The sequence below is a fragment of the Meleagris gallopavo genome, chromosome Z (assembly GCF_905368555.1).
Source record: "Meleagris gallopavo chromosome Z, MGAL_WU_HG_1.1, whole genome shotgun sequence".
Classification (NCBI taxonomy): domain Eukaryota; kingdom Metazoa; phylum Chordata; class Aves; order Galliformes; family Phasianidae; genus Meleagris; species Meleagris gallopavo.
The window spans coordinates 14,218,983-14,245,256 of record NC_139435.1 but is presented as its reverse complement, the minus strand read 5'-3'; the positions used below and the strand labels follow the sequence as shown (position 1 = coordinate 14,245,256).

Sequence of the window (26,274 nt, the reverse complement as noted above, 5' to 3'; positions counted from 1 at the left end):
GGAAATGCCTCTTTGCTTGTGTTTCCTGAGAGCTGTTGATAGAGCGATTATCGTTCTTGTTTTCTTGAATAAAAATCTATCCTTCCTAGTGGATTGATAAAAAACAACTGTTAACTTTATCTGGCACAGATATAGCTGATCAGCAACATAAATTCCTATGTAATTTTGGTGTTTTTTATTTTACAGAAGTATTCTCCGTTGTGTCTATATTTTCAGATTGTGATAAAGTAGTATTTATCCTGATTGAGAATTGAGTTTGAGTAGCAAGGAAATTGACTTCGCTGTGGTATGTGCAAACAAGGGAATTGGGAAGTTCATAAAAGTGTTTCCATCAACTACAATGAACTTAAAATCCAGACACTATTGAATGTCAAATTAAAGATGTCTTATTTCTTAGGTTACTCAAATATACTGCACTGCACTTGGGTTCACAGATGAGGGATAACAGCAGTTAATTTCAGTGCAAGAGTTTCAGTTCTCTTGTGTACGCCAGTATTTTATAAGACAGAGTTTTGTCCCTGCATTATTAAAATGTAGTGCAAAAAGTAGACACTTCTTCCTGCTAAGCTGTAACCTTTATAAGAAGTAAAATCTTTCAAATATACAGCTAACTTTAACTTCTCAAGTCCTACTCCCTGCCTTAAATTTTACAGGGAAGTTTTCAAATCAGTTTTAAATCTAATTCCAGATAAAGTAACTTCTAACATGGTCGTCCTGGCAGAATATTTATTTTAAGTAGAGCTAATAATCAAAATGTGTTTTAGCTTAGGTAAAAGCTTGGAAAGACCAGAGATTATTATATTCCTTTCTCTCGAGTACCCCAGAAGATTCCCATTCTATGTTCCAAACTTTAATGATCCATAAAAATTACTGTATGCTTGGGATGGATGACAAAGTATCCAGTTTCTTACTTTGCCTCAGAGACAAGCATGCACCCTCCTGAAAAATAGCAATTTCAGCATGACTTTGAACTTATCCTTGACAGCATCTTATTCTGAACACAGTTTTGTCTCAAAGGGCCCTAGTGGACACATGGTTGCCCTCAAAGATTTAGGTCTCATTGACATCTGGAGATGATCTCACTGTGATTGCTCTCTCTCATCTTCCACCAATCTTCCCTCATAGAATTTCCAACTCATTTTTCTCATGCAGGCATTGTTATGCCCAGAATTCATCTATGCAGTATTTTTGTCTCCTCAAAGAAATGGTAATAGCATGAAGTTATGATTCACTGTACAAAGTCTGTTAGCATGAATTCTGAAAACTGTTTTCTTCAGAAAGCTTTGCTTGGGCTCTGCTAGCCACATTAGTTTTTACTGATCATTATTACTTCATCTTTCATAATTGCCCTTGCTATTTCTCGTCTGCTTCTTCTCACCTTTCTCAGACTTTCAAAAATCTGTTGAAGCTATTATGCCATTCTTTCCAATCTCTGCTTTTCATTTGTAGATAGTAACACTCACAAAAAGCTGTTGCAAATTAATCAAATCACACAATCACAATGTTAACTTGTGCTTGCTTGTTCTATTCACTGCATTTTCACAGTATGTGTGTAGAATGGAAACTCTGGGGGTGAGAGTCAGTTGAAGAACAAGTATGGATGCACAACTTTTCAAATGAGATAACAGATACTGAATGAGATCTCCAAGCACCACTGCATCTAAATAGAAATTCTTCATCTTTGTATATTATCTTCGTGTATTATCTTTGTATTTTCATCTTTGTATATTATACACACTTTATCTGTGTATATTAAGTTCACCTTAAGTGTATTTAGAAATTAAGAGGAATTGTTTTGTCTTGTTTTTCTTTCCTTCTTCTTAGTGTTTATCCTAAGAATAGAAATGCACTTTGCATTTGCATGGCTCAATTTCATGAAGAGACCAAGTCTGTAGTTTCACTTACACAGCTGACAAACAAGGACAGACTGTGGCTCTTCACAGTGTCCTCCTGTTTGTATAGCATATCAACTACTGTTTTCCAAAAATAAGATTATCTAAAAATCATACAATTATAACTTCTCCTACATGAGAGTTGTCTGTTAATGTGTCAAAGCAGGAAGATGAAGAGTAACCCCTGAATTATATTAATAGACAAGATAAATAATGATTAAGAGACAGAGAAGTAAAAACTGATCGTCTATAAAATTTTGCTGGAATTCATATTTTTTAACTGCAATACAGGAGATTTTCGACATGCGCTTTCAACAAACATCTAAGCAAGAATTATCAATTTATGAGCTGCATACATGATGGAATTGCTTCATGTAATAAATAACTCAGTTATCCTATTCTTCTTTGTATTATCATGATTTAAGGCAACCAGCAGAAATATTCAATTTGAAACAGTCATTTTGTATTTGTTGCTTTTAGTTATTCTGTTGGTTCTTACTGCTTGGTATTGTTTAACACTGTCCTTTGCTAACCACAAGTATATGCAGACATTTCTATGTGTAGTTATATGGCTTAATGAACAATTATTCCATTTTTTTTCTTTTGGCTTTTGTGTATGATAAGTTAGTTATTTACAAGATAATTATTTACATATGGCTTTTGTCAAGCAACATTTGGAAAGAAATTAGCATGTAACTAAAATTTCAAAAAACAATTTAACATTGTTTTGTTAGTTAAATTACATTAAATGACATTATGTTGGAAGCATAAGGAGTAATTTGTCAAAACATGCTTTGCATTTGGTATGAACTGATTTATTAAGCCAAGGAGTGTATGCAGTTAGTATACTGAACTGATCGTATCTGGTTACCATGTCCTTTAGTTTTTAAAAGTAGCAGAACTCGTCTTCTGACACCTTGTTTTTAATCATCGGTTTCTTTTCTGTTCGAAATTTTACTTTCTTTCAAAACCCCAATTATTTTTTAACTTGGAATGGATGACTTACTTATCTGAGTAAGCTGAGTGAATCATAAGAAGTTATTTGTCCTCTTAAAACTCTGATGCAAAGTGTTTCATCCAAGTTGCTGACTTCTAACTTTATTAGCAAATGTACTACTTCACTTGTTATAATGAATTTAACTATCAGATTTATTATGTTGTTATAAAGTTGAACATTCTCATTAAATAATATTTATTAAATAAAAACCAAACTAAATATATGAGATTTGATTCAATCAAAAATACTCAAGCAAATCTAATGCTACAGATTCGTATTTTTCCAATTATACAGTAGAAAGTCATGCTTGGCACTTTAATTACAGGGAGTGCTGCCACACTGTCTATAATTATTACGTAAGTAACTTTTCTAATTCAAACTTATCATATCCAGATTTTTGTGTAACCTGTTGCAATCAAAATATCTGTTTATTCATCAAAGACATCCTCAGTGCATGGCACTGATGTTCAAGCATCCTGCTGGCCTTTGGATCTCACATATCTCCTCCTTGATAAAGTCATTTCTAAGAAGCAACTGCTCCCATTTTAGCTCAGCAGTCTGCATTTGAGGGGGAAAACATGGCAGCATAAGGTGAGCTGGGTCTCAGAGTCCCTGTCTTACACTAGTGGAAAACAGCATTTACTTGTTACTGATGTCAGGCTTAACTCCAAATCTTGGAGAGCAAAGTAGGATATCTGAAAACCACCTTTGAAAAGTTACTCAGCACATGCAGTAAGTACTTCAAGGCTGAACGTTCAGTCAGTAGATACTGAGGAAACTATTACAAGGGGAGAGGAGAAAGTAGGGCTGAGAGAAACTTAGCATCATTTTTAATGGAAGTAATGTTTGTACAAGAATAAACTGATTAGATTTAGGCAAGTCTTAAATGTCGTACTAGGCTTATGTCATTTGCCTACTCTGCAGGGAAAAACAAAATATTTCTCCAACAAACAAAGGAAAATAATACTGATTTGGAAGTTTTACGATGAATTGTAAATGCTCTTATGTAGTGTAATATCTAATAATTCTACAACATTCATTAATTGTTATTATTCATTTGATTTTTATTAGTCATGATGTTTTCAGGGACCTGAGTAGTCAATTATTCCAGCATTGGCAAGACTTCCACGTTGTAAAGCGAAAGCATTTTATGTGGAGAAATCAGAAAGCAAACATATGACTCAACTGTAGCTGACACATCTCTACTAAAACTTCTGTCACCACTTGCATTTGCCAGCCCTAAATATGGCTCACAGGAAGAAAAACAATATAGCCCAGCCATTTAGTACATCCACTTTCAGACACTACGTTTCATTATTATGTTTCATAGCTACTTTTCAGCATTGTGAGCCAAATGTTTCATTGTGATCTCTTCTGTATTAATTAAGAGTCCCTTTACAGACCAATTTTTTGATGATGCATTTGCGACATATCTGCAGTTTGCATACTGCACAAATACACTTCAGTCTTGTGCTGAAGCACCCACTGCACTGTTGTCCATAAATTTTCTTTTTCATCATTTATTCTCTTTTATGTCATTTGATGATGTTTCTTCTTGAAGGATTATGGAAATGCCAGAGGATTACAGGACATCTGGCAGAAAATATATTTGGTATGGAAAGTAATGCTAACACCCACATTAATGAGTTTAATCTTGATTAATTAGATAATTACTAGTAAATATTAGTATCCATAGAGATATGTTGATGTGGATCTGTGTTATTTTACCGCAACAAAAACAAACTGCATTTTTTGTAGACGTTTGCTAAGTATTGACTAAACATAGCTAAAGTGAAAGAATATTCATTATTAATGAAAAGCTTCAAGTAATTTCTAAATGAGATCCTTCTCTGGCTGTAGCTGTTATTTCTTTTGTTTGGCCTGCCTCCAGATGGGAAATAGCTTAGACCAGATCTATCCATTAGACAATATTGACATCTGTCTTGCGGGTAGAAATATGAGAAGGGAGGATGACTGTTGTCTCATGCATGTGCTGAAATATGTGAAATGTTAAGAGAAGCAAATTCACTCTATGCCCTTGGATTACATGAATTATTTACAAGAGGTCACTATAATTTTGTCTGTATGTATAAGCCTGAAATATTTCTTTTTCTATATAATTTTTCTATATAAAAACTATTAGTACTAGCTAGTGCACTTTATAAATGTTCACAGTAATTTGAAAGTACTTGATAGTTATGCAGTAATTTGATTTCTGATGATACCAGGCATTTCCCATCCAGTTAGGTGTATTTCTGAGTTTAGGAGTACATCTATAAGGTACACATTAATTATTCGATATATATAAGAAGCCCTTGTAAATAGTATTTCAGAAGCTAATATTCATGTGCCTCATCTCATGCATAATTAGCTACATACCTTGTATCTATAGCAATATGTATATTTATCTAGCACATGTCACTATAGATACAAGTTTAAAAAAATACCCATACTTTAATATAATGAATAAAATGAATGTAGATAGGTGCAGTGAAGAATGTAGTTCAGGTGCAAAGTTAGGTAGAGATATGGCCTCTGCCAGTTCCATTTTTGTTAGTGAACTTAGAAGTCATTTGTTTTTCTGGTTGCATTCAAGCGGAAAGTGGAAAGACAGCGACAGCACGTCTAAGAACACCAAATTGGAAAAATAGGAAGGGTGAGACTTATTCAGAGATCATACGATATATTTCTTCACCATTCTTCTGCAGAGGCGTTCAAGATAGCTTTAAGAGGTGTTCAAGTTAGCTTGTGACCTAAGGACTAGTAGCAGTCAAGCCACTGGGCAGAATTATCCTGCTGAGCTATGCATCATCTGCTGGGCACTTAGAAATCTGTGATGTTAGTTCAATTATTCTCAGCTCTGTAGAAATACAAAACAAGAGATAGCTTGTCTGAACAACGCGATGACATCGAGCATATTATTTACTTAGGGTTTTTTTGTTTGATCAGATATATAGTAAACACACTGCTCTAAATGTGCTGTAGTCGTATCAAGATATTTGGACATATTGAAGAGTTTGTTGCACATACAGTGTTGATTACTTCCTCGCCACCATACAGACTCTACTTCCAGTACCTTCACATGCTGTTTTACATGTACCTTCACGTGTTGTTTCCACACATCACACTCATGTATTACTTTGAAATTTATTCTCACAGATGTTCAAAAATCTGCATATTAATCCAATGTTTGTTTGAAGGAAACAAATGAAAGTTACTTGAACTGCAAGTCAGTATTCACTGTTTTAGCCCTGCATAACTAGAAGTAACAGTAGATACACTGATTTGTCAGTTTACAGTGCTGATTCATCCTGTAGTTTCAGGAAGAGCAGCACACAGAGAACAGAGGAAGCTCCTAATCGGTAAAGACGGCAGGATAATGTGCACATTCTGTTTCTCTTAAATGAGCAAACATGCTAAATTTTAATATTAAAAATGAAGCGAAGACTACACAAATCTGGTAAGTCATTAATTAATATAAGCAAGTTGAAAATACATTTATTTTCAGAAAAGGAAACTATGAAAATATCTCATCAATTAGGTCTTGCAAGTTGTATTCTCTTTTCCCCCTCCACCTTCTTTTGGGTAGTGATATGGACAGTGGCTTTTATCTTTGTATTTATACCTCACTTTTTCAGTGTTACCTTCTCTTTGTAGATCCTTCATACCAGATTTGTGCATATCTCTTCGTGAGGAGCAAGAATATTCAAACACAGCTGTAGAATAATTAAAAAAAAAAAAAAAAAAAAAAAACCTTGAAACAAATTTTTGTTTGTTTAGGGTCTTTTGCTAAAATTGTTATATTTTATATAGAAATTGAATTTTTCATGGTAAATCCGATGGCTAGCTTACATCCTGTATACTCATGATGTCCCCACCTATACTTTATTTCCACCACATGCAATTATTTTTCCTGTTATAGATAAATTATCAACAACTAACAAAATTATTTATGTTAGCTCAGATATTATAGCATTTATTACCAAGTTATACAAAACTTTATGTGACAGTTCAAAGCTACCACAAATCTTTCTTTACAATTCAGCCTTTTCATAATATGTTTTTCTTTGAACTTGCGCTGCAGTGCGGAAGATGAAGAGAAGGCTCTACTGATATTTAAAACACATCAAAGGCTCAAGAAACTAAACATGCAAGACAGATGCTTTTGTTAACCTGTGCTGTATCTCATTTCACCATCTTTAGCAGCATATACAGCTCCAGAATTTGAGAGCATAACTGTTTTTCTACTTATTAATGTGAAAATTTGATACAGTAGGAAGTGCTTGTTTCTGGAAGGAAATTTCATTTTCTACAACTCTAATCTGAAAATACAGCTTTAGGGGAAAAAAAGGAGCAGGTAAATAGACAGCAAATTGCTAATATATAATATTTTTTAGACTTCTTATTTTTATGGAAAGATCCATAGCATCTACTCTCACTGCTTATGTCACAGCCTGTTGCATTTCCCACTGCAGAGAGAATAGTAACTTGCACTTTCAGCATAACTCATGTATGTCCAAGAAAGGGATTAGTCTTGGTTTAGACGTATCAATATATGGAGAATATTCATCCACTACCTTTGATAGCTTGTATCAAAAGTTGACCAGAATTTCTCGTTAAATTGTGCTTGCTTTTCTTAATGATTTTTTTTGCTTTGTCTTCTACTGATTGATCTCTGCTCAATCTCTGGATATTACACACTAGGCAGTCATTGCTTTAAAATAACAAAACAAAACAAAACAAAAAAAAGCAAAAAAGCAGAAATCTCAAAATAGAAGTAATCCTAGGATTGAGAAAAATCTGTCAGTATGACTAACAACAAAACCTTCATAACATAAGCCCAACATTAGTTTTGTGTTTTAAGTATGGTGTTGGAAACAGAAAGAGAAAGGGAGGTTAAATCTCCCCAATCCATATGTGGAATGCCCCAGTTGCTCTGCCCCTGAAAGTCGTATCAGTATTTGACTGTATTTTTCATGAAGCAAAACAATAATGATGGTAATAATAATCTAATAAATCGGCTAATGAATGTGAAATAAATTGGCTAATAAATGCTAAATAGTCTCTAGGTTATCCATGGGTCCGTTAGCTTCTACAGGTAAAGACAACTTTTCTTAATTTCAAGAAATAGACCTGCTAGTAGGAAGATCTGGGTCCTATCTCTAATTCTGCTTTGTAACCACAAATCTGTTACAGTACTTTACACATACTGTTTTTCATTTGTATACCTCTCTGAATATACTCATCTCTAAATATTCCCAGCTTTCAGAATATTATATACCACTGGGATTTTCTTATCTTGTTTTAACTGAAAATGGGCATGGACCAGGACTGTCAGTTTTAGTTTACTCCATTATAGTTAAAGTAGCAGCCTTTAATCATTACCAGCAATATTAGTGCCACTACATTGTTTACATCTTAAGTATGCTTCTAATTTTCCCATTCAAAGGCAAATTGTTGGTGATATTTTAATGGTTTTTTTTTTAGGTAGCTAATGCCAGAATGTAAGGTTACGATCTTAATCTGAATACTTCCCAGATGTGTGGTAAGGTGAAAGGTGGAGCAGCTAACAGAACCTGACTTCCTATGTGTGTTAGTCAAAGTCATGTGAATTCTAAGTCAGGCATAATTAGAGAGTGAGACCTGCAGAAGCATTCACCTTCACAACTCTTTGAGATGAAAGCTTAGTACTTGGGTGAATGTAACATAATCCACATGTTGGAAGAGAAATCGGAATCAGCTGCCAGTGTCTTCTTGCATGTGTTTTACAGTGTCCCATTAGCCACTTCTTGTCAGAAGTCAGTGATCTTCTCAAAGCTTAAGGTTTTTAATTAATTTACAGTGGAATTAGGTCCAGGTTTGAATCCAATGTCAGTTCTACCCCAGTGACATCCACTAAGGTTTCACTTTGCATATGGTAGACCCAATTTTGGAAAGATTTTTGACTGAGATGGAAGCTAAGGATCCTCAGCGATAGAAGTCTAGATAGCTCTTTTCCACACACGAGAGATCATAAAAATGCCACAGAGGAAAAATAGAGCAACTTAACGAATCTCGGAACATGGCTTTGTTCTGAGCATGAAGATCAAGAAATCTTTCCAACTTAAATTGTTATATGAATCAAAAAGACATCTAGAAATCTTGTGGGTGGAATCGCCTGATACTTAAAACAGTTAAGATAATTAGAGAAGTTTACTCTGTGTAAACATTGTGGTTTCACTGGATGAAATTCTGAAATGGAACTCAGATATGCAAATTCTATTTCAATCTTTGCTGTTATTCTGCAAAACAGTCTCCTGATCCAACGTAATTTACTGGCTGCTAATCCTGATCTCTAGCACTTAATGATACTGAAATAAGGGTCACAGGTTTTCAGGAATATTTATTATTTACACTAATATGTACACAATGAGAACATGTCATTCAGCAGTATGTCTATTAACAGTAAATAGAAATAGTCTTTTCTAATGCACAAAGATAAGAACTACTTTATGAGGCCTGAGCAAGAAGACGTCACCGAGTATAATAAATTCATTAGTCATTTGCTTTAGTCCACCTATTCCTAAGTCTTAATCCAGATTTCTTAAAAAAGAAAGTTCTACAATGGGAGGATGGGAAGAGCACAAAGCTATACCAGGTGAAGTTCAAACTGGTCATTAGTAAAAATTTCATTACCATGGGGGTGGTAAAAAACAGAGCCTGGGTGACTGCTGACAGCAATGATTACTGGGTTTGGCCAGCTGACATCTTCAGCAGCAGCATTAATATCTTTGATATTCTTCCAAAAACTTGACAGAACTTACACCAGATAATAGAGAACTAAAATGTTGTTTTGCTAAACTGGAATATCTTAGTCTCGATTTATTCAAGATTTTATGGGACACTAGCTACAGCTCAGTGTATACATGAAACATACGTGATATGGAAATTACAGATCACTTGGAAATAGTGTCAGTATCACAGTGATATTTCTCTGCTGTCATAAAGAAGGGAATATTTGTAAAGTAATTGCAAATCATATCAATATATCAAAATATTCTGTATAATTTATATCCTGATACAAAAAATCATTTTCTTCTTTTTCTATCAGATGCTAGTTTTGTTATTGTCTGCTTTCTCTGGGGGCTTCCACTTTTTTGGCAGCTGACAATGCCATTGGAGGCACAGAATGGGATCAGGCAGCCCAATTGCTTTGTAGCAGCATGGAAGTGAGTTAGGATTGTGCAGATGGATGACAATAGATTTAGCAGTGCCTTGTAACTGTTGATTGTTGTGTTATTTTATACACAGCAAGAATCTCCCAGAGCGTGGTCTTGGCGCATACAGATTTCAAGCAGCATAATAAATAAAGTAAATAAATAGACTGACAGTTTAAAGGCAGCTACTGTGATTCTCAGTCAAATGTTTCAGCTTACTCTTTTTGTATGAAGCTGATTTTTTTTTTTAATTTTTTTTGTTGTTGTTGTTGTGACTTCCAGAAGGATAGAGGAGAGGATTGCAGTGTGGATTTGAGGAGAAAAAGAGGGCCTAGAAATGGTGAATAAAATGAAAATAATTTATTGGAGGTAGGCAGGGGAACAAAGACATTGAGAATAATATTTTCAGAACTGATTGTGAAATTTGTCCTTACTCATTAGAACACTTGCTGTCTGTGAGCCTAATTTTTGAAAGAAGTCCCATAGATATCTAACTCTTGTAGCTGGGAGTCCAGCTTTTGGATTCTGAACCCCAAGTTCTTTAAGATTTACCAATTCCAACTGGCTTCTCAGTAACCAAAAGTTGAATATTTCAGGAGGTCACATGTGCACCATGAATGCTATAATTCTGTGCATTTCTGAAAGTGCTGGACATGCTAAGCAAATACTATATAGAATGCTGTGTAACAAGTGCAACATTTTATTGACTACTTGTAGGTAGAAACATCTGTTCTGGAAGACATCACACACTCCAAAGCATCTGCAAAGAATATAGAGAAATTTCACCACCCTTATTAAAAATCTTCCTTAATACCATCTCTTAGTTTTCTGTCTTGTTGAGCCCACTGTTTCTACTCCTCTTCGATGGAGTATTCTCTCATCTTTTAGATACTTAGAAGTTATTTATATGCTTACTCTTTCGAATCTCTTCTTCTTCAGATAAACAAAATTAATTTATTTCACTTTCCTTCTCAAATTGTGTTTTCTAGACATGTAACAATGCTAGTTGTCCATCTTTAGACACATCTTGAAATCAGCACAGAGCCCAATTTATACATTCCAGGTGCTGGATAAAAAATAGAAAGATTTTCTTTTGTTTCATTCCCTCTATCCATGTTCAGATGTTTTAGGGAGATTCTTGTTTTTCATGCTGTTCATTCAAGTCCAGACTGTGGACAGGTAGCCACAAAGAGATTTTTCTGCAAAATGGATATCTTTTTTTTTTTTCCCATCCTGCATTTGTATTTCCTCAATATCCCATTCCGTCCTGGCAGTGAATCACTGATGGTGATTCTCTTAATAAACTTTTCTTGCTTGATTTTCATCCCACTTAAAATATAGTTTTATGTGTACTTAATGCATTTGAGATAATGTAATGTGATAGGGTCAAAAGCCTAACTAATTAGCTCTTTTCAAGATATGAGCAGTTACACTGTCATAAAATGAAATTGATTTGACAGAATTTGCTCTTGACAAATTTGTGTTGGCTGCTTCTCCACTTCCTTCCGTTTACCTAGATGAGAGGATGTATATGTATATGTATAATCTAAACTAAAGGGCAAACTCACCACTTCAGACTAAAGGTCAGTCTGATTTCCTGATTTTGGCAGTAGCAGTAGCAGAAGCCTGAAAAGAGGAGCACGTACAATGATAACTGCCTATTATGCTTTTGTAGTATCTATTAGTATTCAGTTCAGAGACTAATGTTGGTATTCATGTCCTAGAACTATATTTCTTTAGTTAATTGTTATTGCTTACCATGTATATTGACATCCCATCAATGTCTGCTGTTATCTAACAGGCAGAATGTGAAAAAATAAATTATTTTGTTTTCAGCATCTAGCCAATAATTTCATTTGAGAGACATCATAGTTTTCCTTTCTTCACCTTCTCAAAGTTGCCCACAATTCCATTCCTCAATTCATTTCTGCTATACCCTTAAAAGCCTAAATTTCAGTCATTTCTCAGGCTTATCTTTATTTCTGACCATGCATGTTCCTCTTTTGTGTAGATTTTCTACTATTACTCCCTCTTTTATGAGATGAGAGACTTGGCAGCCTGCATGTTCAAAATGGAAGCGCAGACAGATTAAAACAGTATTTTCTGTTTCCTAAAAACTCCTTATTCCTTCTCTGTACTTTCCTAAATTTTTTGTTTCTACTATTTGTTATATGACTGAGGAGTGGTAGTTGAGCCATAAGCTACATTTCATTTTTATGAAATCAATATCGCTCTTCCCTATGTGCATCACTTTACAAAACCCATCTATGTTTAATTTTATCTGGTATTTTACTGCCCTGTCAGCTGGAAACCTGAAATATCTCTGCATTTCCTCCCTGTTGAGGACAAACAATGCAAAAATTTAAGTGTGACTTTTCTGAAAAAAAGTGATTTCATATGTTCTCTATTTTTAAACCACTACTTCTTTGTTTATTGTTACCTATAGATCAGCTCCTTACCATGTATATAGAAGAGATGATGCCTTCTGGGAATATACTTGCCCCAGTAATTACGGTGCGCATAGAAAATTTTGCTCTGGTTTGGTTCCTTTGGCTTTATGCATTCTCATACCAGGCCCTGCAAGAGGAGTTGTACACAACCTTGGCATCATAAGCGGCACACTGGTGGGATGTTACACAGTCTTCACAACATGTCAGACACTCAGAACTGAACAAACTTACTAATACATCAGAGGGTTTGCCTAAAGTCTTTAGAGGTGATAGTCAGAGTAAATAGGTCCCAGGTATTCTCACAGATACGCCAGTCCATTATAGAAGGTGTAAGTACGGCTGTCAGACAATTTTAACTAAATGATCAAGATTCCATGTGCTCTTTGCAGTGTTAGGCAGTAGTGTAACTAAAGGTATCTCTGAACTGACATACGAGTGCATAGTGGAGAGGGCCAGCAGTTTGCTTGCCTTAACTTCACATATTCCCTAGCAAGGATTCTGCTGAAATTGCAGGAAAAATCCCACTCACTGTCAGCTGAGGGTTAGATAGATGCCAGTGAGTTGAATGGGATTTTGTGCTGTTAAAATCCAATGAGCAGAAGACTCAATTTAAACATTGTAGGCTGCACAGAAAATGTGGAAAGAATTGTACCAGACATTCTGTATCCCATTGTCCACTAGCTGTACCAAGCATAGCTTTGTATACTCACAGTTGCACAGAATTCTTGTGTATTTCAATAAAAAAGAGAAATAAAAAGATTCCAGCAACTCAGGCCACACGTGCAATTAGATCAGATAATCCTGTGTGCAAAACATGCTTGTTAGCTGTTATCTGAAGATATCAGCGGGCAAGATGGGAAACAAAATAGAAGGAGACTTGAAGATAATGAAAGCAGAAGGGTGTGAAATGATTGTGCCCTGAAGATCAGCCTTTTAAGTTTCTGTATAAGACTGACGATTTTGTCATTCTGCTTTTTGATGAGGTGTTGAATGAATGTTTAAGAAGACAGAACTTATCACTTCTCATTGGGAGTTGAAAAAAATTGCTTTTACTAGAAGACTGAAGATACCAGGTCCAGCCAGGTTAGGAGACAGTCAAGTATTAAAGATGAAAACACTGTGAAAGATGTATATCAGGTGCTCGTACTATAGCAGGCAATAGTTTTTATCTGTGTGCAAGAGTACAGACCTTATTACTTGTTTTAGTGTTTCAGCATACCTTTGATGGTTAAATGGAAGTATATGGGATATAAGTAAGACAAAGTAAAAATCTAACATTAAAAATAAGAAGCTGATAACATATTATAACAAGAATAATACTTGCAGTTATTGAATGGTACCTTTTTGATTGTATATTATTTAGGATGAATTAAGAATTATTTATGTCAAAGAAAACAAAAAGTAAATAGGCAAAGCAATGAAACCATGATCCAAGGTCATCTATGTAAGTAGTTCTTTTAAGTAAATATACTGTTGGCCTTAACATCTTCTTCTGCATTAACAACTTGCAATGAATTTCTCAGTCCATTCATAGTCTCTTTATTTATTCCAAGATTATCCAGTAACACGCTGATATTATCTTTTTCAGTAAATATCTCGTCTGAAAAACTGAAGACAGTAGTTTATTGGCAACGGATCCTCCAAAGTTATGAGCTTCTCATAGTCTATGACAATGTTAAATTATAAACATAGACCCAAACTATGTGAATACGAGTATTAGGATCAAAGACCTCTCTTTCATTTTGTTACATCCAGAGCAGTCAATAAAATAATTTGGAGAAGAAAAAAGTTGTGAAGGACTAATATGAAATACTGTTTCCAGTCATTTACTGATAACTGATTCTAATATCCCTTTCTGTACAGTTGCCCCAATCTATTCTTCCAAAATCTTCATTCCTTTCCCTCAATAATTATGATGTTTCTTTTTTTAAAAAATGCTACTGTTGTGACCAAGCTATAGTGGGGTAATTTATGATATTATAGATGAAAACTGCTGAAAATATTTACGAGTTACTGCCACCTAAGATAATTATGTGAAAAAGAGTGATCACTATCGCTATCTAGGGTTGTCTTTCTGTATAAACATACAGATCCCATACATAAAGTACCTTTTTTCCTGTGAGAAGCAAAAACAGGCATAAAGCATTAGAACCAACAACTAATTGATGTGGTGAATTAATGCATTTGGCAAGATTTTTACGTAGAAATACAGTAGTAGCAGGATAGTGCTAGAATCTGTGCCATAAGTCCCATGAAAAGGAGCCTTTAGAACTTTGTGATTTTCCATTTTACCCCAAATTTTAGGTCATTTTGTTCATACAGCTTTAGAAGAGGATCCTGTCTTCTGGCAGTGCAGTGTAAATTCCCAACTTTGGTGCCACAGTTATGCAATAAGTTTCTCTTTGTCTCCCACCTTACACAAGAAGATAAGTATTTGAGAGTAGCAATTGAGAGATTTTTCCAAGGTCACTGTACTTTATAACAAGAAGTTGAGTTGAGATCATAACAGATTAAAAATATTTTTTTATTATAAGATTCTTAAATAATTCTATTAAAAATAATAATTAAAAATAATGAGAGAAATTTTCTCTCATTTCCATGTGCTGATCAGCCCCTTTAACTAGAATAGCTAAAGCATGTGTGAAACAGTCTCAGTAGGAGGCAACAGACCTGTCTCTTGGATAGACTGTTGAGAGAGGAGCATCAGAGGCCACCAGTTTCACACATCGTACAGCACAGATACAACATCTCATTGGAATACCTTTTATTTATGTGACTTCGTTAGCACCCAGGCTCATTTCCATCTGCTCTTATCTGCTAGTGCCTAAGTACCCCATTACATATAATTTGTGCCCAATGTTTTAATACTGTGTTTGCTAAGAGCTTATAGCTGAGCATTAGCTGACTGCCTGAGAAGCAAAGACCTGCCTTTCTTGAGACTGTAAGTGAAGGAGAACTATTTCTTCAATCACCATTCATTTTGTCTGTTTCATTCACCATGACATTGGCTGTATATTATCCTTTCCTTGTGTGTTAGGCTGGACAATAAATGGAAAGTTTCTTCCAATTTGCTCTCTTATTGAAGTTGAAATTAGTACAAATGGTAAAATGCAGGAGGTGAATATAATGTTCATGAATGTGAAAGATAAAATGGGATTCCACGTAGGTTACAAGTGGGCAGCTCCATACACCTTTGAGGAAATTTATTGAGCTATATTGATATCTTAGAAGCTTTGCACCATCCTATGTATTTTGGTGAAGACATAAAAAGTTAAGTTTTGGAAGAACTCCTGAGTGCCTGGTCCTGTCTACTAAATGGAAACATGAACAGTCTGCCAAGTTTCGATTAGGATTTGGATTGGTATCCAAGTTTCCTTATAAAGACATGAAGTAATCTTTCTGTTCTATTCAGTACCCATCAGACCTTAGTCAGAATACGGGTCCAGCCTTGGGCACCTCACTTAAAAAAAAAATTAGCTGTTGGAAAGAGACCAGAAAGAAAGCAATAGGAGATCTAGAAAACAGGAATGACTGCAAAAACTTGGATTGTTTATTCCTTATGGTTGTTTGTTTCATATTGAAAGCTTATTTCCAAGCCAGATCATTCCAATGATTTTGTTTACAGTGCTTCTCCACAGTTATATTTGAAGGGTTGGTGAACTTCAACACAGAGGCAGAGAAAAATATTAGGGGGAAAGGAGGGCTGGAAATTCTTAACTTGTCTCTGTCAACAGAGCTAACAGACCAGGTAAGAACAACAATGAATTTAACCATATATACCAGTTTGGGGTGTTCTGTTTCCCTCTTTTTTTTCTTGTGAATTGCTACAATAACTTGGTCAGTTTGAGTTATCAGTTGTAACTCCTCTATCCCAGAAACAATTCAGATAATTGACTCTGACATTTGGCAGCCTGAAGTCTTCCGACTTACATTTTCCATCAACATTCATAGAGTTAGCAGTACCCATTCTTGTCTTGGCTCAAAGAATATAGTTCAAGAAATCTAAACTCTGATTGTTATAGTACGTATGGTTGTCTTTATCCGTAGCCATTCCATCTCCATAGCGTAAATTAAATTTAATGAAGGAAGAAAGAGCCTTTGTCATCTTCCCCTCCTTTAAATAACTTCAGCAGTACTGTGGAGAAATCTGATGACATGATTGCATGTATGTGATGAAAGCGAGGGACAAGGTGTCCCTAAAAACTGATCTGACCTCAAATGACGACATAGATGTGTCCTCCTGCATTCGCTTTGGTTAAGTTTCATGTCTGGCTTTTGAGATCTAGCAGAGAAAGTGCTGATGTTCAGAACTGCTTATGTCACTGACTAGTGGATATAATTCATTTTTAATTACATGTCAGAACATATTTCACATGCATGTCAGGATTGCTTCCTGACATTCAGCTACATAAAGTAGCTAAATTTAAGCTCCTCTTTTGCTAGCTAACAGCTCTTAGCATTGTATCAGTTATAAGATCTTCTCTTCCTATGTACCATAGTGCTTCCATCTTTCCCTTTACTTAAGTGTACAGAGGAGCTTTGGTTGAGTGATCCTTGTTCTGTTCTGAAATCAAACTCATAAAAGGAGTAGATAAGGAAAGGAGAAGATTATTTTCCTTTAATCCCTCTGTGGATCTGATAAAGAGCTCTAATTATAAAAATCTTTTTTATGGTCCTTGTGAACAGTGGATGTTTTGAGATTTATGCCAGTACTGTTCTCATGCAGGAGGGCTCTGAAGTCCTGTTCCCACAGTCTCTCAGAAGTTTGGACATTTATCTCAGGCTTATCATCATGAATCAGATGTCAAAAAGCTCATGGGACATTCACATTTTGGCTACATTTGATCTAACTATGACATATCAGAAACTTTCTTTGTAGTATTTCAATATTTGAACATCTGATTTAGAGAGGGAAAGGTTGAGGTCTCAACAAATATTAAATAATAATAAAAAGCACCAAACTTTTAACTTCAAATAAAATTTTGGTCTTAAGTTGAAGCTTAGGTTATGGTTCAGGTTGTTGCTTATTTCAGATTTCTATCTGTAACTCTTTTGTACTGCAGATTTATACCTGAAGCTATACTTCACACACAGCCACAAAATCCAGAAGGTCATGTTTTATTGGAGCTACTTTGCTTGGTTGAAAGTGCTTCCAAAGCCAGCCTTTGTATATCCCTCTTTATTTTTCGTAGGTTTATTTTCTGCTCCATCATCTTCCTCTTTCTGAAGTCAACAATTCTTTAGCAAAACAAATAAAAAATAGGAATGTGTGATTTGGAGATGTTTTCAACATGCCCTCCATAGATGTAAATGGTGGAGGGAAACAGACTCAGCAGCCTCTCATTCCCTAGCATTTCATTCTTCTCTTGCATGACCACATCCCATCTTCTCACTTCTTTAAACAATCTGTTTTCAAATCACCTGTTAAGACCAGGTTTTTGAACAGTGAAATCTTCAACATGATGCTTTATCACCTACTTTGCTTGATCCAAGCCACTTCCAGTCAAAAGAGCCCACCTAGAGACTGTGGATGTAGACCAAGCCCAAGATCTCACAACTCAGGCTAAAGGTGTGTTGCCAAGTCTTCCTCTCTCTAGTTACCCAGTTACCCACCAAGAGTAGCAGCTGTCTTCACAGGCTCAGCAGCTTCTTGCCATCATTTAGGAGACTGGAAACTTACATAAACTCTCAGTTATCATTACATACCATCCAACTGAAATCACTCTTCATCTGCAATATTTATTCACACAGAAGAAAAATGAAGAACAGGAGGGACTGCCTCTGGATTGCCATATATGTGGCATCTTATCTGAAATGGCAGGGCTCTAAATAGGGGAGGATGCAAGATGTCCCTTTTCCTCTACTTTAAAACTAGCATGGCAAACATATAGTGCATTTTAAGAACTTACTTTACACAGGACAAAGAAAAATGGCCACTGCTTCACACCGCAAAGTTCAATTTGGCCCGAGAATCATGTGGTGCTTATTACATGGCGTGACTGAGTATCAATAATGTATCTTGTACTATGTCAAGTTTACTATTTCCTAACAAAGGAAAAACCTTATTGCAGACTTCCAGTACCTGAAGGGGGCTATAGGAAAGCTGGAGGGCGACTTTTTATAAGGGTAGTTAGTGACAGGATGAAGGAAAATGGTTTTAAACTGGAAGAGAGTAGATTTAGGCTAGATATCAATAAGAAATTATTTACTGTGAGGGTGTTGAGACACCAGAACAGGTTGCTCAGTGAGGTTGCAAATGCCCCCTCCCTGGAGGCATTCCAGGCCAGGTTGGATGGGGTTCTAATGGAAGGTGTCCCTGCGTATATCAGGGGGCTGGAACTAGATGGTCTTAAGGGTCTCTTCCAATGCAAACCATTCCATGATTCTATGAAGAAACCACCTAACATAGTTTCAGGATGCTGTAGGATGTTCTGTAAATTTTTTGCTTCATATCACTGACATTTTTATAAGAGCATAAGAAATTTTGAATTAGAGTTCAGAATTATGTAAGAGTTGTTTTTGTTTTTTTTTTTTTCCTTTTGGTTTTAAACAGTCTCTCTGTGTGCAAGACAGTTTTCTTTTACTTTCTCATTTATATAATGATCACTTTTATAAACCGTAAAAATACAGTTTATTTAAGTTAAATATATTTGAGTTCCACTGGGAGTATGTTCCTAGCCCTTGGGACCTGTAAATACAGCACATGCATGGCTACAGGGCACATCTCTTGATATTTAAAATGTTTCTAATTATGTAGAGATGGAAATGGTTTGGATATTGAAAGCCATGCTTTTACAGTGGATGTGGTCAAAGGGGATTAGTTACAATTGTGAAAGTTTACAGAGTAATGGCTGTAAAATAATAGCGTACTATCTGTTTTAAAACCATAATGGAATCCACAGTGTTTTTCTGTCCTCTTTTTTTAATTTGTAATTTTATTTTTCTTTCCACACTCCTAAAGAACATGTAACTAGAAATTAGTAAACTACTGACTAGATTTTTCCCCCTGAAAATACTACTTTTTTATTGCTCATTATCAAATCTCATTACAAATGAAATTATTCAATAGAAATTATTTACTTTATTAATTTGGTATCTGATGATGCTGAGAACAAAATCAGATACAAAAAATATACTAGACAGTATTTAAAATACTGTTTCTGATTCAGTCTTTACAGCAAACTAACACAAATTCCAAACAGGAACTGACATAGGCTAGAATAGAAAAGCAGCAAGTTGAAGTTAAGTTGGGTGATTTACTTGGTTTTTATTTGAAAAAATTTACTCTCTATTCAGTGGTTTGACCAAGCTTCTAAAGATTGATTTGGAAAATGTGAGAAGGAAAATGACTTCTGAGATGACTGAAGATTAACTTAACATAAAACACCTATCTTTATAAAGAGAAAAACAAAAGATCTGAAGACAAGACCTGTACTGAGAAGAAGGATGGGAAAAGTAGTTTGTAAATTATGAGTACTTAAGAAATGATTAACTAAATGAATTGATAGTAATACCAAATCTACTCAGTTTTCACCGTTAGTGGGCCAAAATCTTCATTTTAGGAGAGAAGTGTTAGGCATCATACATCTGCAAAAGATTTTTGAAATTAATGTTTCTAAGGCTATTCTCTTAAACAAGATCAGCCAGTAAAATTTAAGTGAAAGTCTTATATAGAAAACCAGTCTAAGGAGCTAACATTTTTTTCAGTGTTGGTCTGAACAAGGGCATCAGGTTCTTTAAGATTCTCTTCAAAGAATCTAAAATTTATGAACAACTTAAATGAAAGAATTGAAAATACCATCATAAATTTTGCTGATACTATTAAATATGGAATAGTTGCAAGTATTTTGGAGGTCTGAATAAGCATGACATATTAGAGAAGTGATAGAATAAAGAAGAGGCCACTTAACTGAAGCATACATAGAGTATGAAACTTAATTAGGAGTAAACAAATTCACAATTATATGATAAGGAAGGACTGTTTGCATTCCTTTCAAATATTTAAGAGTGGTGAATCACAAATTGAGATGAATCATGTTCCTGTGAAAAAGAAAAAAGTATGCATAAATGTATGAAAATGCATATATCCATTGCAGGAAATGTGAAATATTTCTTCCTGTTTCAACACCAGTAAGACATTAGTAAGAGCACTACAGCTGTGCTGTGGGGACATGAACCAGAATGTTTAAAGATCTAGAAAATATGAAAGTTTTAAGGAACACACTGGAAAACTGGACTTGTTTAGAATGCTTAGGATAGTGGGTAGAAAAGTAGATGTGATAACTTCTGAATGTGTAAAAGGTTTCTGTGAGGAAAAAAAAACCTTTTTTCCTGTAAATTTACAGTTTAAGCAAGAAATAATGGGCCCAAATTGTTGACTTCAAAAGATCATGTCAGATACCAGAAAAACATTCTAATGTAAATACTGTAGATAAGTCACCTCTCATTTTACAGAAGTGTCTAATGACAATTCATCTATCAACAATAGTTTTCCTACTTAAGGCCAAGGAATGCACTTGCCATGACATCCTTTCAGCCATATTGTCTATGACTATATACAAATTCTTACTTCCAAACTGTAGCAGGTGAAGAATATTAAACTTTAAAATGTTTATTCCTGAAAGACAATGAAAATTATCTATATTTTTTATTTCAGTACTATAGAAGCCTAGAAGTCATGGTGCATGACTATCACAGAAACTGTGAGGAAAATATAGAAAATTGTGTGCCCTCAAAGAAGTCAGTTTTATTAGATGGTGAATACACTACAGTTTTATGCTTCATACTGTATGTCTCAATTGCTTTTCTTTACACATTCCTGTTGAATTTAATAATGACTCAAGAATAATGAAATACATATTTTCACCCTTACATCAAAGAGGCTTGATTTAAATCCAGTCTGTTTCAAAGTTCTGGAAATTCCTTATCACTTTTGTGTGGAGATCTGTGTCAGATGAGTTGATGCTCTCATGTTGACCTCTGGAATTTGTGTCTACATCACTGACACCTATGAAAGGATTCCCATTGCCTTGAGTAGATTTCTATGAAACTCATAAGAGAAATTTCTCCATGAAAATCTATAAATGTTGCTGAATAATTTCCAATTTAGAAAATAGCTAATTGAGTGCTTATAATGAGTGCATAACTCCATAAATTCTCCAGTCACACAGCAGCAAGGTAGATACATACCAAACTGGATCTTGCTGCCCAAGAGGCAAAAGATCAAGAGCAGAAAATCACAAAACATTTTTTAACTTCCAAATACACAAAACATAGTGAGAATATATCCAGGATCAGTAGTCATGAGAACAAATTTATAGAAGTTTAGAAGAATTCAGCTACATTTAGCTGCAGTTAATAGCATAATATGGTGGAAACAAGTCAGTTATTGTGCTTTATAATATTAATGTCATAAGATTGCTCATGGCTTTCTTTTGGCTGCCTCACTGAAGTTGTAATAGCATAGGATATTGTGACCAAACTTTACCAGAAGCATATTATTTTATTTTTATATATTCTGTGAATACTTCTGTTACTTTATCTTGGGTGTTGTATTGCAGAGCAATATATCATTGTTATTCAAGTGCAAAATTGTTAAAATTTAGCAATTCAATACAAGTTTCATATTTAAACAATGTTTTTCTTCAGCCGCTCTCAGAAGTTTCACATGTACAGTAGTGTGTTAATCCAATATGGTGTGATTGTTACAAGCGTAATGTGACAAGCTATAATTTAGTTTAATCCATTTCAACATATAACAAATAACGTTTTTCCACTATCAGATTCTCTTTTTATTGTTACTAGTGTTGTTAGAGATGGAACCAGCCTAGTTTTACTGATGAGACAATTACGGCACACAGATATTAATTTCTGCACTAACATTCTTCTAAGAATCTAAATTCTTCTCATTTTTTTTTGGCATGGAAAAGTCCTAAAAATATGTTACTTACCTGAAAAGAAGACTGTTGTATCACACTTTCTTAGTCTTTAATGGCTTGTCACCCACATAACCTAAAGCGTTCTACTTAACACTGCTTGAGTTTAGAGCACAACTACTTTAGGGGATAACCAACAGGAGAGAAGTATTGAGGACTGCTGCTCTGTATTAATTCCCTAGCAGAAAATCAAGAAAGAAACTTTGTTTTTTCATTGTTGTAAAAATGCGTAACATTATTAAGTAAAAAAATCATAATAGCCCTTGGCTGGTATGGGCTCACAGATCTGTTTGTCATGAGCTAGCTATCTAGACCTTAAGGAGCCCTCCCAACCTTTCTTGAGATTAGAGAGTGTAACTCTCTTCATTTTACACGTGGAAAATAACATAAAGCTCCTTTGCAACAATAAAGTCAGCCTGAAAAGTAGGACATGGATCTTAACTGACTCTACCTGCACATTTTCTGGATCTCTCAAGATTATTCCACTAATTTAAAGTTCATTTTATTTCCATCTAAGGACTTTGTGCTAATTCCAAGCTAATGTTACACAGAAATAACATATGGAAGTTCTGTTTAGAGTTTTCATTTATCTAACTGACCATATCTTTTTCCACTTGGCAGTAGTGAGGGAGCTCCAGATATCAGAGAGGCCTTTGCTGCTACTGAATTGGATATCTCTGAGTTTAGAAACTGTTTTTCCTGCTCCTTCACAGGTAGCAGAATTGCAGTGCCATGTGTAACCGTGTCTTCACTGTTGGCTCAAATCCCCTGAATTTCAAGCTTGAGAGGAGATTTGTGCAGAACTGTTCTCATATAGCTGTAAGAAAGTTAGTGGATATTCAGCACTATCACAGCATAGGTGAAGATTTTTTAGTACATTATAAATTTTATCCTTAGCAGAGCTGATTTTTCATGCTAATTTCTCATTAAAAAAAAAAAAAAAAAAAACAGTGAAAGAGTTTTTGCTGCATACTAAAGTCCACATGCTTTCACAGTCTGCATAAACTGCATAGTTTTCAGGGCATTTCCTGATAAAAGCGATGAATAGCCAGCTATACTGTTGATGTGTTGTTGGCATAAGGAATTTTTAAGTAAATGAAAAAACATATGAATTTTCTAGTTCTCTGCTCAGATAAAATGAATTAGACATAGTTAGGAGGAAATTGTTGCAGATTCATTTTTTAAGTGAGCTAACTCATCACTGCTGTTTCAGGTGACCCAGTACTCTTTGTTGACTCTGCCTAGGATATTTTGCTCTAAGATTTCTCATTAATTTTGCACTTCCTGCAGTTTCCCCAGTTTTAGCCCCTTTGTGAGCACTGAGTTAAATGGTCTTGTATTTTGACTATTAGTACTTCAAAATCAGTAGAAACTCTGGACCCTCGATGCTACCTGAAAATAAATAAATAAATAAATAAAAATTTAGAAGTCATTTGGTTGGACCAGTGTTTGTTCTATGTGAAAGTATATGTGCTAAAACAATATAGCTATCCAGTTGCTCTACTAATAGCTCAAAACACACCTCTGAAGTCACTCATTATGTAAGTGGTACTATCTTCTACCAGTCCCAACTCAGTATGCAGAAAATACAGAAATGAAAAGCTCTGTCTCCCATCACTGGCCCCTTGAGCCATCCAGCATCCCAGAAATAGTTTGTTTTAAAGAAAAAAAGCTTAATCATATTTATTACAAACATAGTAAAATGTTTCTGATATCTGAAAGGCAAAGAAGATAATGTGGCCATTAGGGTTAGCCTTACTATATCCCAAGATGTCAACACGCTTGCCAAAAAATGAATTTATCAGCTCAGCATAGCCAAGAGATTTAGTTTATCTAAATGTCCTACAAGGAATAAATAGTTTACCACTGGTTTTGTAGATTGGGATAAATCTAACATTCTATTGACATATGCTATAGATTTAATTTAATGCTGTGGTTCAGATGTCTCTTCTGATAAATCTTAGTAAAATCTATGCTAAGAAGAATGGAGCTGTTTCAGTATTTATGGGATTTAAAATGCAGGGTTAGCAAAGGAAACATGTTAATTGAAACAATATTTGTGTATGTTTTCGCAATGGTTTGGAAAAGAGTGTTGCTGAAGTCTATTGGTCAGTTGGTGCTGAATACTAGAGGTGGAATATTCTTCAAGTTTTTTGCTGTTTTTCTGTAGTGAGAAAATCCTCTAATGAAGCAATTAAATATTTCAATTTCTATTTATAGGCATATTGGAGATAACATCTGTAGAAATTGGAGTTGTGGCAGTTAAGTCCATCAAAAGCAACTATTATTTAGCTATGAACAAAAAAGGAAAAGTCTACGGCTCCGTAAGTACTTTCTTTTACCTTCTCAAGAAGTCAGCATTCCTCCCCCTCTTACCTGAAAACCCTACTTGCCCATGTATTACTACTAAATAAAGCCCTTCATCAAAATTTCATCCTCCGGCAGTACCACATCCATGAGGTCCCAGTTGCAGGCATTTATTGTGCGTGCTGCTTCAGTCACATTTCTTACTAACTAATAGCTGATTGAGAAGGATCTACAAAATGTAATCATTAAGACCAGATTTCCTTGTTTTTCTGTAGTACAACCACATTTACTAGACTGTATTATTCTGAAGAGATACTTTGTACCCAAAATCTTGTAAAACTTCAGCTGATGTCTAACCAGATTGTCTAACTATGAACACTAAGAAGATTTCTAGAGCAGCCAGCTATAGATTGACTATCCCAGTTGATATGCAAGTTTGTAGACGGTACAAGGAGACAGAGATTTTGACTGAGAAGAATTTGGCTATCGTTTGAAAATTGTCCATAAATTTGCATTTGTGTAAGTCTGGGTTAACTGATTTTTCCATTAGAAAAAGAAATTACTACCCAAATATTGTTAGCAGGAAGCAATATGACCTATAATTCTGACTAGCAAACTCTAGTTTATTTTCACACATCCACACAGTGGCACAGGCACCAGATTGTTCTGTTATTACATATTGTTTTCTTTGTACTAGTCAGCTACAAAGGTAATGAGCCAGTCTTCAGGCTTTAAAGAGAACAATGTAGCTAAGTCTGTCCCTGCTGAAAATAGTGAAGTAATGATAGTCTGAGACTAGCAAGAACACCAGCTAGGCTCAGGGGTACCTGAACGTTTGTCCACTGTGTAAAGAAGCAATTCTTTTATGTGGCTTTAGTTTGTACAAACTATGCAAACTGTCTTTCTTCATCCACACTGTTTCTAGTCAGTCCTGGTTCATAAAGTTACCTTTGACCCCCTCAACCCCACCTCAGTGTTGAAGAACTGTGTTAAGAATAGAAAGGCCTGAAAGAGAAATTATTCTTTAGCTCCTATAAATGCAGATTTTAATTTTAAAAATTACACTAGTCAGAAGTACTAGATGACCAGTGGTCAGTCCTTGACCGTTGATAGGTGTAAAGGTATACTGAGCAGCTGACAAATTTACCTCTTGTCAGTTAAGCTCCAGTGCTACACTGATCACGGGTATGCTTCTGGACATACAAAAAGGTGCTAGTTTAAATCACCATCATAAATTTGTATGTTTCTGTTTAACATAGTCATCTATGATGATCTATCCCAAAACCCCCCTATAAGTTTTCCTACTCAAGTTGTTAGCCACTGCTGGTGTGGTGAGAATTCATGCCAACCATATAGACACACAAAAAGAAAGCAGCTTTCATGTACCATAGGTGGAAACTGCTGCCAAAAGATTCAGTAATTCACAGTGTATTAGAAATAGTGCTGACAGGAGGATACGAATGTGGAAAGCCTTTTTTTTTAATTCCAACTGAGATA

The 26,274-nt window shown here is 35.0% G+C and overlaps 1 protein-coding gene across 3 annotated transcripts in view; it reads left to right on the top strand.

Annotated features, from left to right (window-relative positions):
* Positions 1 to 26,274, top strand: part of FGF10 (fibroblast growth factor 10) — a 59,415-nt gene that overhangs the window by 28,748 nt on the left and 4,393 nt on the right. For all 3 annotated transcript variants that reach the window (XM_085213236.1, XM_085213234.1, XM_085213235.1), the window contains exon 4: positions 24,691 to 24,794. In XM_085213236.1, coding sequence (XP_085069362.1) covers positions 24,691 to 24,794 — 104 coding nt within the window. The remainder of the gene's footprint in view (positions 1 to 24,690; positions 24,795 to 26,274) is intronic.